The 16511-nt window shown below is 37.4% G+C and overlaps 1 protein-coding gene across 2 annotated transcripts in view; it reads right to left on the minus strand.

Annotated features, from left to right (window-relative positions):
* Positions 1 to 16511, minus strand: part of Smap1 (small ArfGAP 1) — an 82848-nt gene that overhangs the window by 20608 nt on the left and 45729 nt on the right. The window contains exons 4-6 of one of the 2 annotated variants that reach the window (XM_038343218.1): positions 13501 to 13576; positions 8977 to 9057; positions 2786 to 2866 (exon numbers count right to left, since the gene is read on the minus strand). In XM_038343218.1, the coding sequence (XP_038199146.1) occupies positions 2786 to 2866; positions 8977 to 9057; positions 13501 to 13576 (238 nt within the window). The remainder of the gene's footprint in view (positions 1 to 2785; positions 2867 to 8976; positions 9058 to 13500; positions 13577 to 16511) is intronic. The other variant, XM_038343220.1, reaches the window with a different exon arrangement.

The following is a 16511-nucleotide window of genomic DNA, read 5'->3' on the forward strand; positions in this document are numbered from 1 at the left end:
CCACACCTACACTTTCAGGGCAAGCTCTACTGTGTTGCCCAGGTGAGGCGCAGGGGCCACTCTCCTGAGTACTGCAGCTGATGAGGGGCAAGGACAGCTCTCCTGTTCTTATGACCTCAAGTCCAGCTCTCCCGCCTGACGGGATCTCTCCCCTGCCCATGTGGCCACAAGACAGATGGGGACAGCTCTCCCATCTGCCTCAGGCATTGATGGGAGGGTGGGGGAGACAGGGGACAGTCTCGCCCCTACCCATGCTGCCATATGACAAATACATAATGTCCCTTCTTTTCTTAATCCCTTTTTGGATGGTAGAGAATAAACTAATAGTACACACAGTACATTACTGTTCATAGTGCATGCTAGGAAGGCAGATGCTTAGTGAATCTCAGCTTAGTCACTACTAACAGCTGTGTGACCAGGAATAAACTGCTGATCCTATATCATTCTGGTTCAAGCAAAGAATGAAAAAATTAAAAAAAAAAAAAAAAAAAAAAAAACAGTCATACCAACCTCAAAGTACCATGAGGACTATGAAATAATACACTTAAAGGCTTCAAAATGATATTTACACTACACTGGGCACTCAGTAAAGTTCTAGATGGTTTCATCCTTTTCGACAACACATCTAATTTAATTGTTGAGCCTTAAACCTTGATGCACTTAACTGGAGGCTTTAGCTTAGTGAAACTACTTTCTATCAAAGCATTTTCTGAGAAAATATCTCCTTTTTTCTATTTAAGAAAATTTCTAATTTACAAAAAAGGATTGTGAGCTTGAATGCTTACTGAGCAAAAGCCTTTCTTTTATTAAGTAGGTAATGAAAGCTTTACACATAAAGTAATTAGATTTCTTCCTTATTTTATTGCTTCACTTGCGATAAAATGTTAAGACTTTAAAAATCTATGCTAAGACCAAGGTCCTCCCAACTCCCCCCAGGTCCAGGAAGGTGATCGACCAAGCTGAGAAGGCTCCCACAGAGCCCGTCCATGCAGAACAATCAGAGCCCAGAGCCATTGTCCTTTGCTTCTCAGTCAGCCCCCGCAGTTGGCCGCATTCAGAGAGACGGGTTTGAGGGAGGGGAGGTATGGGTGGAGGGGAGGGGAGGGAGGGGGGAGAAGGGGGGGAGGGAAGGGGGAGGAGAAGGGGAGGGAGGGGGGAGGAGGAGGGAAGGAGAGGGAAATTTTTAAATATAAAAAAAAATAAACCATGAGGAAAAAAAAAAAAGACTTTAAAAATCATTTTAGAAATTCCATGGAAAAAATGTTTTCAATTTACTACAAAGCCTATATCTAAAATATGACTATACACACACACACACACACACACACACACACTTTATCATTTCAGTTATTTTAATAGTAACTAAGTATTAAAAAGCTATAACGACTTCAGTGGGTTCCTCATGCTAGACTTCAGGGTATTTTAGTATATAATTATTTATTACTGTCATCTTGTATAGCTTTCTATAAGACAATAATTTATTTTAGCTACTCAATGCTTCTGGTTTAAACTATGTAAAATAGTAAGAACACAGCAGACCATTTAAGCTGTAAAAGAATTTCTTATCTCAATCTAATTATTTGCCCAGGCATATCTTACTTGTTTTTGAGTCCCACAAGTCTACGTGCCATTTATCAAGAAGATGTAAAATCAAAGGGAATTAATCATTCTCTTTCCATGTTTCCACACATGAATGATGAAACACATTCAAAATCAAAGCACCAAAATTATACGCCCAATTCCTTTGCAAAGATGTTTTCCTTAACTCTGCTTATCTATCATACTTTTCTTACACACTACTACCAAAATACCCTTGCAAAACAATGTCTCTAAGTTAGGTGCACCACCTCCTTTAGAAACTCAAGTATTAGCCAGGTGTGGTGCCACACATCTGTCAGTCTAGCACTTAAGAGGCTCAGGAAGAGGAGGTAGGCATTTAACCTGGGGGTTACTGAGATGGCTCAGGAGGTGTCTACTGAAGATGTCTGTTTCCAAGCCCGGCTGACCTGAGTTCAATCCCCAGAACCCACACGGTGGAAGGAGAGAACCAACTGCAGCAAGTTGTCCTGTGACCTCCAACCACCCTGGTGGAAATGCATACACTAGGCACAGAAGACTCACACAACACAGCAATTCAAGTGTAACTTAAACACTTAAGAAAAGAGCTTGAGTTGGCCTGAGCTACAGAAGGGAGGGATGAGGAAAGAGAGAAAACAAGAACAAAGTGTATTCCAGGGCCACTCCTCATCAGAAGAATGAATACCTATGATATGAGTTCACACTCCTGTTCTGGCCTTACTTTTCACTATTCCTCATTCACAGACACAGATCTGTCCAAACTCACACTTTATTTCCGGTTTCCAAGACCATCTCGAGGCTGCCTTTTCAGTCTAGCATCTTCTTTCTTCCACACTAAACTACTCACGCTTCAAGATCTAACTCATGTTATGAAGCAGAGAATCCTGTCCGAGCTTTTTCACCTGTGACTCTTCATTTTGTAAACTTACTCCAGCCTCATTGTACATGGCAGCTGAAATCACCATCTCAGGGTCACTCAGAGGAGAATACTTGCTTCATAAGGATCTGAGATGATGTGAACCCACACTTATAACTGACTAGAAATCCATAAGAGAGGCTCACGAGGCTATTCTCAGTACGAAGGATTAACTGTGTGATTAGTTTCTGAAAAGCTAGTAATTGGCATTTCATAAATATTCAGAAAGTCTTTAATATAGGCATATAATAAGATGATAATCTTAGACTTTTTTTAAAAAAGAAATTTTACCTTTTCAGTTGTTAGTGGTTTGGCAGGCTTTTCTGGCTCCTTTTCTCTCTTTTTCTCTTCCTTTTTTTTTTCCTTTTCTTTCTAAAACATAGACAAAGTTTTCATAAGTTTACTTTTTAAAACAGGAACTTTTAGTTCATTTTATTCACTGAAATCATCATTTGAAAAAAAACAGAAATATCAAGTGCTTACATAATCCACATGCTACTGAAATCTGAATGTCAAAAGCAATTTCATTTTTTCACTGAGGTTAGATACTAAACACAATATACAGGATTACTCAAAATTTCACGAGTCAGACAATTTAAACTTTAGGATTTGTTTTAAAGGGTAAGAACTCAATTCAGCAAATTCTCAGTACATATTTACATCAGGCTAATACTTTACTTCGTACATACAAAAGAAGTAAACCAATTGATAGGATAGATTTTTTTTTCCTTTTCTTTCTCAAGAGAGTGTCTTACTCTGTAGCCCTAAATGTTCTAGAACTCAACCTGTAGATCAGACTGGCTTGTTACTCAAGAGATCCATCTGTCTTCTATCCTAGCATTCGGGACAAGGAGGCAGGCAGATCTCTGTGAGTTTGAGGCCAGCCTGGTCTACATAGTGAGTTCCCTGTATCAGGGGGGTGGGGGTGGGGGTAAGAGATCCATACTGCCTCCCAAGTGCTGGGATTAAAGGTGTGCAGCACACACCAGCAGGACAGACTTTCTTTGTGATATAGATAAAGTAATACCATATCAGAAAAACACAGGAGTTAAAATACCAAATCATCTTAATTTCAAAAGTAACACAAATTTTAAGTCATAATTTTATGTTTTTAAAAACTAGTATAAAGATTTTCTCATTAAAAATACTAAGGACAGTACATGGAGCCAGATTCAAATACTGGTGCAAGTAGCTGGGGTAAAATATAATAATGGTATTACCGTGTTCACCATTTGTACTCCATGGAAAATTAAGAACAGTAACAACAAATCGAGAGAGAGAGAGCGAGAGCGAGAGAGAGAGAGAGAGAGAGAGAGAGAGAGAGAGAGAGAGAGAGAGAGAGAGAGAGAGAGAGCGAGAGAGAGAGCGAGAGCGCAAATCTGTGCCTGCCGTGTATAAATGAGCAAAGAGAACAGTGGACAGTGGTATCCTAGGCTATAATGTGAACTAACAGAACTTCAAAGGATTTAGCCACTCATAAAAATGAAAAAGACAAAAAAATTTGTAGGTATAAGAGTATAAAACTGCAAAATAATAAAATAATTTAAAGCACATCATGCATAAATAAAAACACAAAATTGATACTGATGCTGAGTGAAAAAGTCAGTATGCTAATTCCTTCTAAACAGAAAGAATGAAGTGATTAAAGGTTGTAAGATGGGAGCTTTGGAAGTGACAATAACATTCAGTTTACATAGTGATAGATGAGAGTTATAGAAGATTGCTTTTAAGTATTGAAAGTCGACTTAATTTTAATGTACATTTATTTTAAAAAGGTATTTAAAACCTCAGAATACTATAAACTATAAAGCAGGACACCAATATGAGAAATTTAATTTCAATTTCAGCACTTGCAGCAAAATATAAGAAAGAAAATAAAACTCTCAGCATTGGTCCCAAATTGAAAAAAAAAAGTATAGCAAATATCTTTATGGCATAAACAGCAATGTCTTCAACTATAAGCTTAAGAACAGTGCAAAATTCTAAAGCACTTCTGTTACCATTTCCTTTTACTGGCAAGCAACTTACCGTGAGTAACAGTAAGTTGGTGAGAACATTTGTATACAAACACCAACAGTGTATGTTTAGCAAAATGAGAATACATGGCTAAACTTCCAGAACCTGTGTGCTAATATTTAGTGTCAACTACAAACAACCTCTAGTTAGTTGGAGAACTGCCTTGGTCGGCTGGTCTGTGGCTGCATCTATGATAGACTGTCTTAGCTGATGTGGAGGCTCAGCCCACTGTGAGGTACCATCCCACTGGTAAGCCTGGGTTCCATGAGAACACAATGGCAGTGAGCAACCTAGAAAGCAACATTCCTCCATGGGCTGCTTGAGTCCCTACTTAGGTTCCTGCTCCACCTTCCCTCAGTGATGCACTGTGACCTAGAAGTACGAACTAAAATAAACCTTTTCCTCCCCTAAGCTGCTCTTGGACATAGTATTAATAATAGCAACAGAAAAGCACATTAGAACAACCCAGATAAAAAAAATATATTTAAGGTCCCTTAGGACAATTCTCTCAAACCATCTGTTTCAATCTTGCTTTTCAAGAACAAAGTAAATGTAACATAATATTGTATTTTCTGAATACCTAAAGTGCTAAAACATAAAGAGCAATTGATTTTAATTACCAAATGAGCATATATAAAAACAGTCTAGAACAAACAGAAGACCATCTAGGAATTAGGTTATTTCTATCTGCCCAACTACTTGGAACTCCAGACTAAAAGTAAAATTTAAGCTCCTGGGATCAATCAGAAGCATCATCTATATCTGACTCAACTATAACCCAAACCAAACTTCACTTCCAAAATACATCTATGCACATTTCCTTAATGTCTAATTTAATCTTTGCAAAAACTATTCAAAGCAACTATTATCATTACTGTCTTCTTGTAAATGAGAAAAACAAAAACTAGGAAAGCAATACTCAAAATACAACCGCTAGTCAGTACCCCTTTGTGCTGGTGGAGCACAGACCCCAGCACTCAGGTCTCACTGCTCACTAAAGTACAGTGGAACTTTATGATTACCTGCTGTTTTTTCTTAGATTACAGCTAATAGCACAGGCACTGTTCCCAACGCATTTCATCCTCACACAGCTTTATGAAGTGAGCAATCATCCCGACTTTGTAAGAAAAATAAAATGAGCAAAAAGTTCTAATAAATTATAAAATGTCTTCCAGACATAATTAGTAAGGTTTAGTGATAAAAGCTGACCCATGTTAATAAGCTAAGTAAGCTGCTCCTTAACCTCTTAGAGCTGTTACTTGTTGCTACGGTTGAAATGTTTGTGACCACTTCAAAATACATGTGTTGAGACTAAAACCCCAACACTGCGAGACAGTATTAAGAGCTGAGGGCCTTTGGGAGGTGATGAAGTCACAAGAGCAGAACCCCTATGACTGGGATTAGTGTTCTGGTAAAACAGGCCCCAGAGTGAGTGAGTCTTACCCATTTCCACCAAGTGAGATCACAGCAAGGTGCCATTCTATGAATAAGCAAGTGGGCCCACACAAGACACAGGGCCTTGGTCTTGAACTTTACAGCCTCCAGAACTGTGAGAAATAGATTACTGTTGTTCATAAGCCACACAACACATGGCATTTTGATACAGCAGCCTATAGAAACCAAGTCATTTTTCAAGGAAAACATCACTAATGAAAAGGGCTCATATCTTAAACACTATGATTGGTGGGCACATTTGAAATTACCCAAAATAAATGTTCTTAGTTACATCTAATAGGGGGAAAGCAGTATGACTTGATTCCCTTTTATACTAGAATGTCAGCCAATGAAATACTTCTGATTCCAGTTATGACATAATGACCCAGGGTTGGAAGAAACATTAACAGTATGGGCTCTAAACTAAGATCATAGCGTTTGACCCAGACATTGACTCTTACCCACAGAATCAAAAGCTGGTGGGTTTTTTGTTTTGTTTTGTTTTGTTTTTTTAAAGACAAAAGCCAAGCATGGTGTCACACAGCTGCAATCCCAAAACTCCAGAGGAGGATCAAGAGTTCAAGGTTGCCCTGAACTACATCAAACCCTGTGTTAAAAGGGAACAGGAAGGTGGAGAAAAGGAGAGAAAACAGAAAAGAGAACAGAGGCCCTCCAGGACTTCTACTGAACACTAAATCACCAGAGCCTACTCACTTTTAACCCTGCGCTGTGTGCTCTAAAATCCAGTCAGTCTCATCAACTCCCCTTGTGCAATAACGCTCAGCTAGTCTCATGGAAATGGCTCTCCTCTGGTGGAGTATTCAGAGTATTCATAGTATTCAGAGCTGAGACTCCACCTCTCACACCTCTGGATCTCTCTCCGAGTTGTATAAATCTCTATGTCCAAATACCTGCTATCACCTGTAACCTCATACTGAATGTGCCTAACTTTGAATTCATCTCATTTTCCTTTTTTCTCTTCAAATCAGATCCCTATCTCACATGGAGATGCTGAAGTCAGAAATGGCAGCCAAGGCACCCCATGGCTCACCAGTTATAAACACCACATAGTCTACCTTCTGATAGCTCTAAACTACACCCTTCTTTTCCTTGTTCCACTTTAGCGGGTGTCTCTGTCATTTTATTTCTGGATTGTCTGGTTCTTATGCCTTTTTCTTCATTTGTTACCACAAAATTCACATCCCCAGGAGCAAGTAGAACAGAGTTTCTGAAAACATGAAAACCTTATCCTTCGCCCCTTCCCCTTAAACTCATATTAAAGTCCCCCCAGCCTTCAGAGCGAAGAACAGTCTCCTTCGGTGGGTTCTTAAGGACTCCCTCCCACTTCTCCTACCTCTTTCCTATTTCCGCTGCACCGTTCAACCTGCCAGTCCTTAAACACAGTACTCCACCTATACCTTTTCACAAGCTGCTTCCTCTACCTGGAATATCTCCTGATCCTTATAGTTAATGCCTTTTCAAGAGTATAAAATCCATCAGAAGTATATTTTCTAAGAGTAGTAGCAAAGCTATCTCAGTCACAGCATAAATACACTGCATTATAAACTGCTTTATTTCCCCATTAGACTACAAAGTCCACAAGGGCACAGGCATATCTTACTTGTCTTTGTGTCCCACAAGTCTACATGCCATTTATCAAGATGTAGACACAAAAAATGTAATATCTATGGGAGCAGGGAAGCATATATCTTAATTAAGAGAGCCATCTGTGGGTTGTCAAGAGACTTGACTCCAGAGGGGTTCCCGGGTTTCCAGAGAGATGCCCACAGCAGTTCCTTGGGCAGCTGAGGAGAGGGAGCCGGAAAAGGCCAGATCCTATAGCCAAACTGATGAATTTCTTGCATATCACCATAGAACCTCCACCTGGTGACGGATAGAGAAAATGACAGAGCCCCACATTGGAGCACCGAACTGAGCTCCTGATGAGGAGCAGAAGGAGGGAGAACATGAGAAAGAAAGTCAGGACCCGTTGAGGGGTGCGTTCACCCATGGAGACGGTGGGACAGAACTAACGGGAGATCACCAACTCCAGTTGGAATGGGACTGCTGGAACATGTGACCAAACCGGACTCTCTGAATGTGGCCGACGGTGGAGGCTGACTGAGAAGCCAAGGACAATGGCGATGGGATTGGATTCTACGTTGTGGACGGGCTCTGTGTGGGCCTTGTCAGCTTGGTTGCTCACCTTTCTGGACCTGGGGGGAGTTGGGAGGACCTTGGACTTAACATAGAGTAGGGAACCCTGATGGCTCCTTGGCCTGGAGAGGGAGGGAGTGAGGGTATGGGTGGAGGGGAGGGGAGGGAAAGGGGAGAAGGGGAGGAGATGGAAATCTTTAATAAAAAAAATGAGGAAAAAAAAAAAACCAAGCAAGTCCTTTTCAAAAAAATTTTTAAAAAATGTAATATCAAAGGAAATTAAAATTCTCAAACATGTGCACACGAGACTTGAAGAATGCATAATACAAGACATAAGAATACCTATCTTATTACCACACTCATAATATACTCTAAAATTCATCACTGACAGTCCTAAATCACAGTCCCCTAAAACACATATTTTCCTATATGACAGTTGATACTGCTTCAAAGGAAAAGAAAAAGAAATTTGACATCAACTTTCAAGTGCTTAGAGAAACAGCACCATAGTCAGAAAAGATTTTTTTTTTTGACCAAAGACATAGAAATCAGAGAATTCAACAACGAAGTTCTTTCAAGTTCATCAACCTTTAAAGTTCCTATAAGGTAATAATGGATATGACAACAAAAATTGCTTAATGTTTAAATATGATAATAGCCTCAAAATCAGTCACTCTGAAGTTAAATATAAAACAAAACTCTTTACTCATGCCAATGGCATAGAACAAGATCCAGCAAACTAAATATTTGACATTTTTTATTCTGGATATTACTCAAAACATGACTTCTACTGGTGTTCCTAAACCGCAGTCTTGTGAGAGGAAGCCCACATATCAGCAAACACCACAAATGCACATGTGGAAAACTTACTATACCTCTAGTTTGTTTTTATCAACAGCAGCTTGCAGAGAAGGAGAGGATACCAAAGGCTGAAGAGGGGCATCAGAGGAGGAAATCTAGATGTGCAGACACAAAGTTAGGAGGGAAAAAAGAAGAGAAGGTGGTGATCAAACTGACAAAAACCAGAAAGAAACCAACACTCACATGTTTCTGATAAAAGCAGTTTAAAGAATTTTAACAAAGTAAAATATTGCCATCAAGAATAAGTATGTTTTAAAAACAATGTCTATGTGAAATATTTAAAAAGACATAGTAAAGAATATATACTTAAAATAGATTTTACTAGGCTAAAAATTTAAACTGTTTAGATAAGATCGTAACAAAACTAATAAAACTCTCTCTGGTAATTCATTCTCAGTCAAGGTTACTACTGAAACCCTAAAATACTGAAGCAAGAAAAAGTTCTATCCAAAGTAGGAGAGTAAAATTTTCTTTTTGTTTTTGCTGATAATTACTTTAAGAATGGAAAGTAAAACAGGGGAAATAGTAAAAGATAATTACATTTTTAACTTGATATTTGAAAAAGCAAAAGCAAAGACTAAGAAAAGACTGGGTTAATGTAACAGCTGAGTAGCAACAGACTTATTACAAAATAATTTATTCATGTCCTTCATGAAGATGGGCGTGCATACAGAAGTCCCAAAGCCATACTTGCTGGGTTACTTAAGGGACTATGGCAGTAACACATAAGCAGCCATTTACACACAAAAATGGAATTCACCTGAAAGCTTTGCATACATCTTCCTACCCAATCTCTTCATGAACAGGTGAACACTTCAACAGAAGCATTTCTTACTGCTCTCTTCATCACAGAAATAAAACTGACTGTTTATAAAATGCATGCCAGATCTCTGGAGCCATAAAGCTGGCATCTCTGTATTTCCCTGTCATACTGGGAGTGTCTATGGGGACTTCGAGTTGCTATTATAGATGGGCTATCATGTAATGTCAAAACAGTACTGCACGATGCCAACTCCTCCTTCAATCTGCTAGTTAATTAAGACTGTAGTTCTTGAATCACCTTGGACACTTGTTTCTCCCTTGCACAGTGTTTCTGGTGTGATTTGCGTAAACTAGCCATTTAATTAATATTAAAGCAAGCCTCACATAAAAGAAAATGCACAGCACATGGAAATATAGAATTTCCATTAAGAAAAAGTCAAACTAGCCAGGAGTAATGGCTTTACCCAGCCAGCACTCAGGATGCAAGACATTCCAGTCCAGACAGAGCTAAATAAGGAGTCCTCATCTAAAAAAAGAAAATCTGGTCAAAGTGTACCTTAGAGCCCATCTTAAAGTTGGTTGTTCCTAGAGATATTTATTGAAATTTTCATGTAAGATGGGATTAAAAACATAAGATTACTTAATAAGGTAACCTGTATCATAAAACTTATTTGTACAAACTTGTAAAAATAAACACAAAAATATAAAAGGTGAGAAGGTAAACTATAAAATATCAAGAAACAAAAACCCCCACTTTATTATGAAAGTGATTGTTTTCCTCTTTAGAAGGTGTAAGAAAGAAAGGAAAAAAACAAACTAGATACTCTTGAAAGTTCTCTATCTCTCAAAACCATGTCTTTCTCATACCTCCTCACTAGTAAGAGGTTACGACTGTCTCCTGGAATAGTGCTCCTGACTTCCCCAAATCCTTGCTCTACACTTGTTACTCTCACATGCAAATCTGATCTTAGATTATTTACACACTACATCACACCTCTGTATCCCCCTTTTCTTCCTGCTCTGGCTACTCTCTGCATTCAGTCACCTATAACTCCTCCTAGTCTGTTCTCTAGTCTGCCTCTACTGACTTTTAGGAACCTTTGCTCTTCTTATCCTGACTAGGTAAAGTGCCCATACTTTTATTAGTTCTTTCCTCTTTACTTGGCATGGCTTTTTCTAGGACTCCAAGTATTCACTGATTCCTACTGACTGGGTTATATAGCCCATGTTGGGCTTGAACTTACTCTCTAGCCCAGGCAGGCCTTGACTTTGGGATCCTTCTGCCTCCGCCTCTAGACCCCGTGGTTCTCCACCTGTGGGTTGCAACCCCCTTTCATGATATCTTGTGTATCAGTTATTCACATTAAGATTCAAAACAGTAGCAAAATTACAGTTATGAAGCAGCAGTGAAATAATTTTATAGTTGGGAATCACAACTTGAGGAACTGTATTAAAGGGTCACAGATTTAAGAAGGTTGAGAGCCACTGCTTTAGACTAAGATTACAGATCAGCTAGCACCACCAGGGCAACCTATTGAAGGCATTCCTTATAGCTGAAAATAAATCATGCCTGGCAATGAATAAGATTCCATTCTATCTTCTCTCATTCTCACAAGGATTCCAGCAGCCTTGGTTCATGGCTACACTAAGGCTGTGGAACAACAGAAAACAAGAAAGCTCCCTGCTATTGTTTCATTGCAGTTTACTGCTTTGAATTTTGTCACATTTTGAAATATGGTATAGAAAGCCAAGAAGTAAATCAGTACTTTGTTTTGAAATTGCCTAACATAAAGAAAAAGGATCATTCTTAAAATTAAAAAAAATCAAAAGCAGTAGCACATTCTGACAATACTTAAATAACATCTGAAACAGGAAACAGATCAATTATAAAAATAAGACATTAAAACAAATTAGAGCTATTTAATACAGGAGTTATAGCCACATAAAACTCAATAGTCACCAAGATAGCTCTTGGTCAGAGTACAACTAATGTAACTAGTGTCCAAATGGTCCCACTTCTTTCAGGAAATAACTTAGATATAAGGCACTCATATTCTGTCTCATTTTTAAAATCTGGTATAACCTCTACTTAGTATTCTAGCTGACTCTGAACATGGTTTACATGTAAATAACTTTCATAAATATTTATGGATTTTCATTTCATTAGTAATACAAACTCAGGAGTATATAAACTTTTACTTTCTTTTTTTTATACTTCCAAGCCTACAAATAAAGAATAAGAAAAACATAGTATCAGTGTCTATATAAACACTAATACTTTTCACATGTTAATACACCATGTGTGTTCTCTATGCACTCATACACATATGCATGCCAACTGCCAGATTTCACTGAACTATTTGAAAATGAGTTACAAACAACATGACATTTAATCCTAACACTGTAATTTTACTTCATTTCCTATGACTGAAAAGAATGTCTTAACAAACAATACCTATACATGAAAAAGAGAAAACCAGTTTTCATCGAAAGATAAAGCTCTTATGAATTAATATATAATCCTAACTTCCAATTTGCTGAGGAAAAAAAAAACAAATTCAAGTAAAAAGGTTTAGAATGTCACATTCAGGGTTTAATATAAAGTAGTTTATTTTATAAAATATTTTAAATAATATTTCATATGAAAATTTGTTAGATATTGAATTAGTTCACTTAAGGATGAATGGAGTCTTAAATTCAAGCACATTATAAACATCATTCTCAACACTGTTAATTTTTATTTATCCTTCAACAGCTTTTGTCTGTTCCACCCACCGAAGTTGAAGAAGCAGCTCAAAGTACTACAAGGGCTACCTCGGTACTAGACTCTCCAGATATACTTGGTTCCCTGTTAGTGGCTCCTTGGAGAGGCTTAGGAGGTGTAGCCATGAGGTCTTAAAGATCTGTGTCATTTCCAGTTTGCTCTCTTTGTTTCAGTTTGGACTAAGATGTAGCACTCAGCTCTCAGCTTCCGGCTCCAGGTATACTGCCTGCCTGCTGCCACCCTTCCCTAGTTTGGTGATGAACTCTAATGCCAATGGAACTGAAGAGTAAATTAACCCCCAAATAAACCCTTCTCTCTATAGGCTACCTTGGTCAGGGTGTTTCACCACAGCAACAGAAAAATACCTGAACAGGAACTAAAAGAAAAGGCTAATTTAATGCCAAATGAGATGAAAACTCTCAGAACTGCCTGATAAATGACTTCACAAGATTAATTACTGTAAGACTTGCTTCTTAAATAAGGAATCAAAGGCCAAAAATTGATTTCATTGATAAAGGGAATTAGTCTTATATAATTAACTAGGAAGGGAAATTTTAATCTGAAATAAAACTAGATAAAAGCAGTTGATTAATATATTTTGATTGCTACAGCAAGGTAACAACTATTATCATATACTTGCTAATAATCCCAGCATTAATATGCTCTTGAGATGCTCTTCATGTTTCAATAGACCAAACAATATTCTAGCAGGAAAAAAAGACTACAAGTCTTCTTTAGCATTCATTTCTAGAATTTACAAAGTAATTTTATATTCCCCTCTTTTTTTCCCAACTGGTGGCTTAGTCTTTTTAATTACAGAATTGTTTTAATGAAAGATCAAGTAAGCTGGACCCACCCTACTTTAAGTTTCAAAGTTATATAACCAAAAAACACTAATATTTAAACAGTTAAGCACATGCAATTAATATGTTTTATAATAAACAAAATGAGCTGTATGTTAAACGTCTGAAATCTACTTAACAAACAATTGGTAAAAGATAGCTTTACTTACATTTGTAATAGCTATAGCATTTTTATCATAGTATTTCTTCTTTTCATATTTATCTCTGATGAAAAATTCTACTGCTCTGAAAACAGATAACTTAAGGAAAAAAGTGAGTTCAGTCACGTGTACATTTCCCTTATTTATTGCTCTCCAAACAGCCCCCACTACTTTTCTAATCCCCGATCTCCACTTTCTCACCCTATTCTGTGCATGGTCATACTTTTCTTCTCCCTCCTCCCCCCACAGAAAGTGCATTTATTTCAGGAAAACTCATTCTAAAACAATAAACAAATAATCCCAACTTGAAAAGAAAAAAACAAGAGTATAATTCTTAATTCCAACTCCACCAAAACTTCTATCACCCAACTCTCAGTTTAGCTCAGATTCATTTTACATAAACTAGCATCCAAGCAATACTCAGAATATACCAAACAGTGCATGCTGTGTGCTGGACACCGATTCTTTTAATTTCTTTCAAAACCAAGTTAATGTACTTATGCCTACTTTCACACCACAAATGAACAATTAGCAACTCAGAAAGATTAAGTACCTGATTCTAACATGATTTTTTTTCCTACCTTACCAGCTATCTCATGAATTGGTGACACTCAGTGAAAGACTCCCAGTGTAGGGAGACTCTCACTCAAGTCTCTGGATAACACCCCCCCTCCCCAGTAACTCACGAGAGACCGTCCTTGCTGCAATCACACGAGGTTTAATGATGAGATGAGATAACCCACGCAGGGGAAGAGTTCGACCCCGAGTGACCGGGAGAAGGAGCTTTTAAGGGAAGAAACCACAGCCCAGTGATCCGAAAGGGGCAAGGAGGGTGTAGAAAATTCCGAAAATACCAGTGATGATCACAAGGGGGCAACTCCCTGCCTCTCAAGATTATTCTCAAGAGTACAATCTAACTTTATCTTCAGCTAGTTCCTGAAACACAGTCACTGAACCGGCTAATCCTAGATTTCTGATTCTTCTCTTCCTGCTTAGATTTTTGGCTATTTTCTTCCTGCTTGGGGGGGAGGGGGGGGAGGGAAGGTCTGGATTTATCCAGGTCTTTCGTCAGAATTTCCTATTTATTAATATAGTGGCCATTTTTTTTCTTGCAAAGGTGAGGAATGAAGAAGTTCAGGAACTGAAACTAAGGTTTCCACTTATAACAAGAAAGCTTCTCAGAAATTGTCTATGTAGTAAGGAATATAAAAATTACACACGGTCAAAGTTGATCTGTCTACTACTGTTTAATAAAAATAAAAGATTAAAAAAATAAAAAAAATAAAATAAATAAGATAAATAATAAAAAATTAAAAAAAATAAATAAAAGATTAAGACTGGTGAAATCATTAAGACTTTCTTAATTATGAACAGAGAACTATGGAGAAAAAAAACTATTTTTCAATTCCAAGGAAATGACTTAAAGAATGGCTATGCTGGTTTTGACTACTCTCAGTTCCTAAGAAGCCCTTAAAGCAAAACCACTCAGGAAGCACACACGCACATGCCCTTCTGCATGTGTGTGTGTACATGCATGCATGTATGTATTTGTGCATAATACTAAATGCAACCAATTCTTCATCATTAATTTTACCTAACGCAAATAACAACTAAACTCTAGGAATCTGCACATTTTGAGGAGCAGGTAAATATTTTCGGATATTTACAAGAGTAGATCTGTTTTAACTAACTACTCAACTCCTATCTACAAGAGTCCATGTAGTCACAGAATATTGTTACTGGTGGATATGGCAGGATTCTAACTAAAGTTCATTTGTAGAACAGATCATTGGTTCAAAGTTTTATAGTCATACATGAATTCTATTCTAATATTCTGGACAAAGTAAAACCAAAATGGATTTAAAGGGCTGCCAACATGACTCAGCAGGTAAGAATGCTTGTCAACAACCCTGAGAATGTGAGTTCAAAGCCAGGAAGCCATGTTGTAGCAAGAAAGAACAATCACAGCAGGTTGTCCTCTGACCTTCACATGCACCCCATTGCACAAGTGGACACAGATACTCAGTAGATAAATAAAGAACTATAACATATTTAAAGAAGAAACTGTCTATAAACTGTCATTCTAGGCATTCCCAAAAGAAATTTTCACTTTATGTCTACTGATGCTAATGCCTAACTCCCAAAAGCAGTTTCCAATAAAAAGGCGACACTTGTGTATCTATACACAAGTTAATATACACAAGGTACCTACTATTAACTGGTAATTTCCTTAACTTTCAAGTTAGCTAATTATCAACTTGAAAGTTTGTCATCACAGGTTGTTCAGAATTTTGAGAATACATATAAAAAGCAACCAACAAATGAAGCTAGCTTTTTATATACTTTTGTGCCTGAGTTCATCAGCTTTAAAATAATATTTATTGTAATTTACTTGTAAACAATATAATTGAATTATTATAAGAATTAAATGTCCTATAAAGTACAAAGTCCCTATAAAGTACAAAGTAAAAAATGCATGGTACATACTGCTATTTTAAATATTAGCTCATAACTAATAGAAAAATATTGTGATAGGAAATGATTTTAAAAGATAAGATCTGTAGTAGAGGATGAAATACCAACTACTGTAAAACTGTTGGCTGATAACCAATTTAAACAAATGAGAAATGGCAACAAAGCCAATATATTGGGAGAACAGGAAGCATTAATGTAGTAGGAGACTGCTCATTCGTTCCCCAGCTGTTCAGAACCAAAAAAATCACCTAGAAACTATATTAATTACAACATTGAGCCTATTAGCTCAGACTTCTTATTAACTAATTCTTACATCTTAAATTAACCCATTTTTATTAATCTGTTTATCACCACAAGACTGGAGGTGGAGTCTTTCTCCTTCAGCAGTTACATGGCATCTCCTTGACTCCACCTACTCTATATATCTGTTAGGATTTCTCACTTGGCTGTTCTCTGCTAAGCCATTAGCCGAAACAGCTTTATTCATCAACCAGTAAAAGCAACACATATTCAGAAGGATAACCCATATCATATTCATCCTTTTT

The sequence above is a fragment of the Arvicola amphibius genome, chromosome 9 (assembly GCF_903992535.2).
Source record: "Arvicola amphibius chromosome 9, mArvAmp1.2, whole genome shotgun sequence".
Taxonomy (NCBI): Eukaryota; Metazoa; Chordata; class Mammalia; order Rodentia; family Cricetidae; genus Arvicola; species Arvicola amphibius.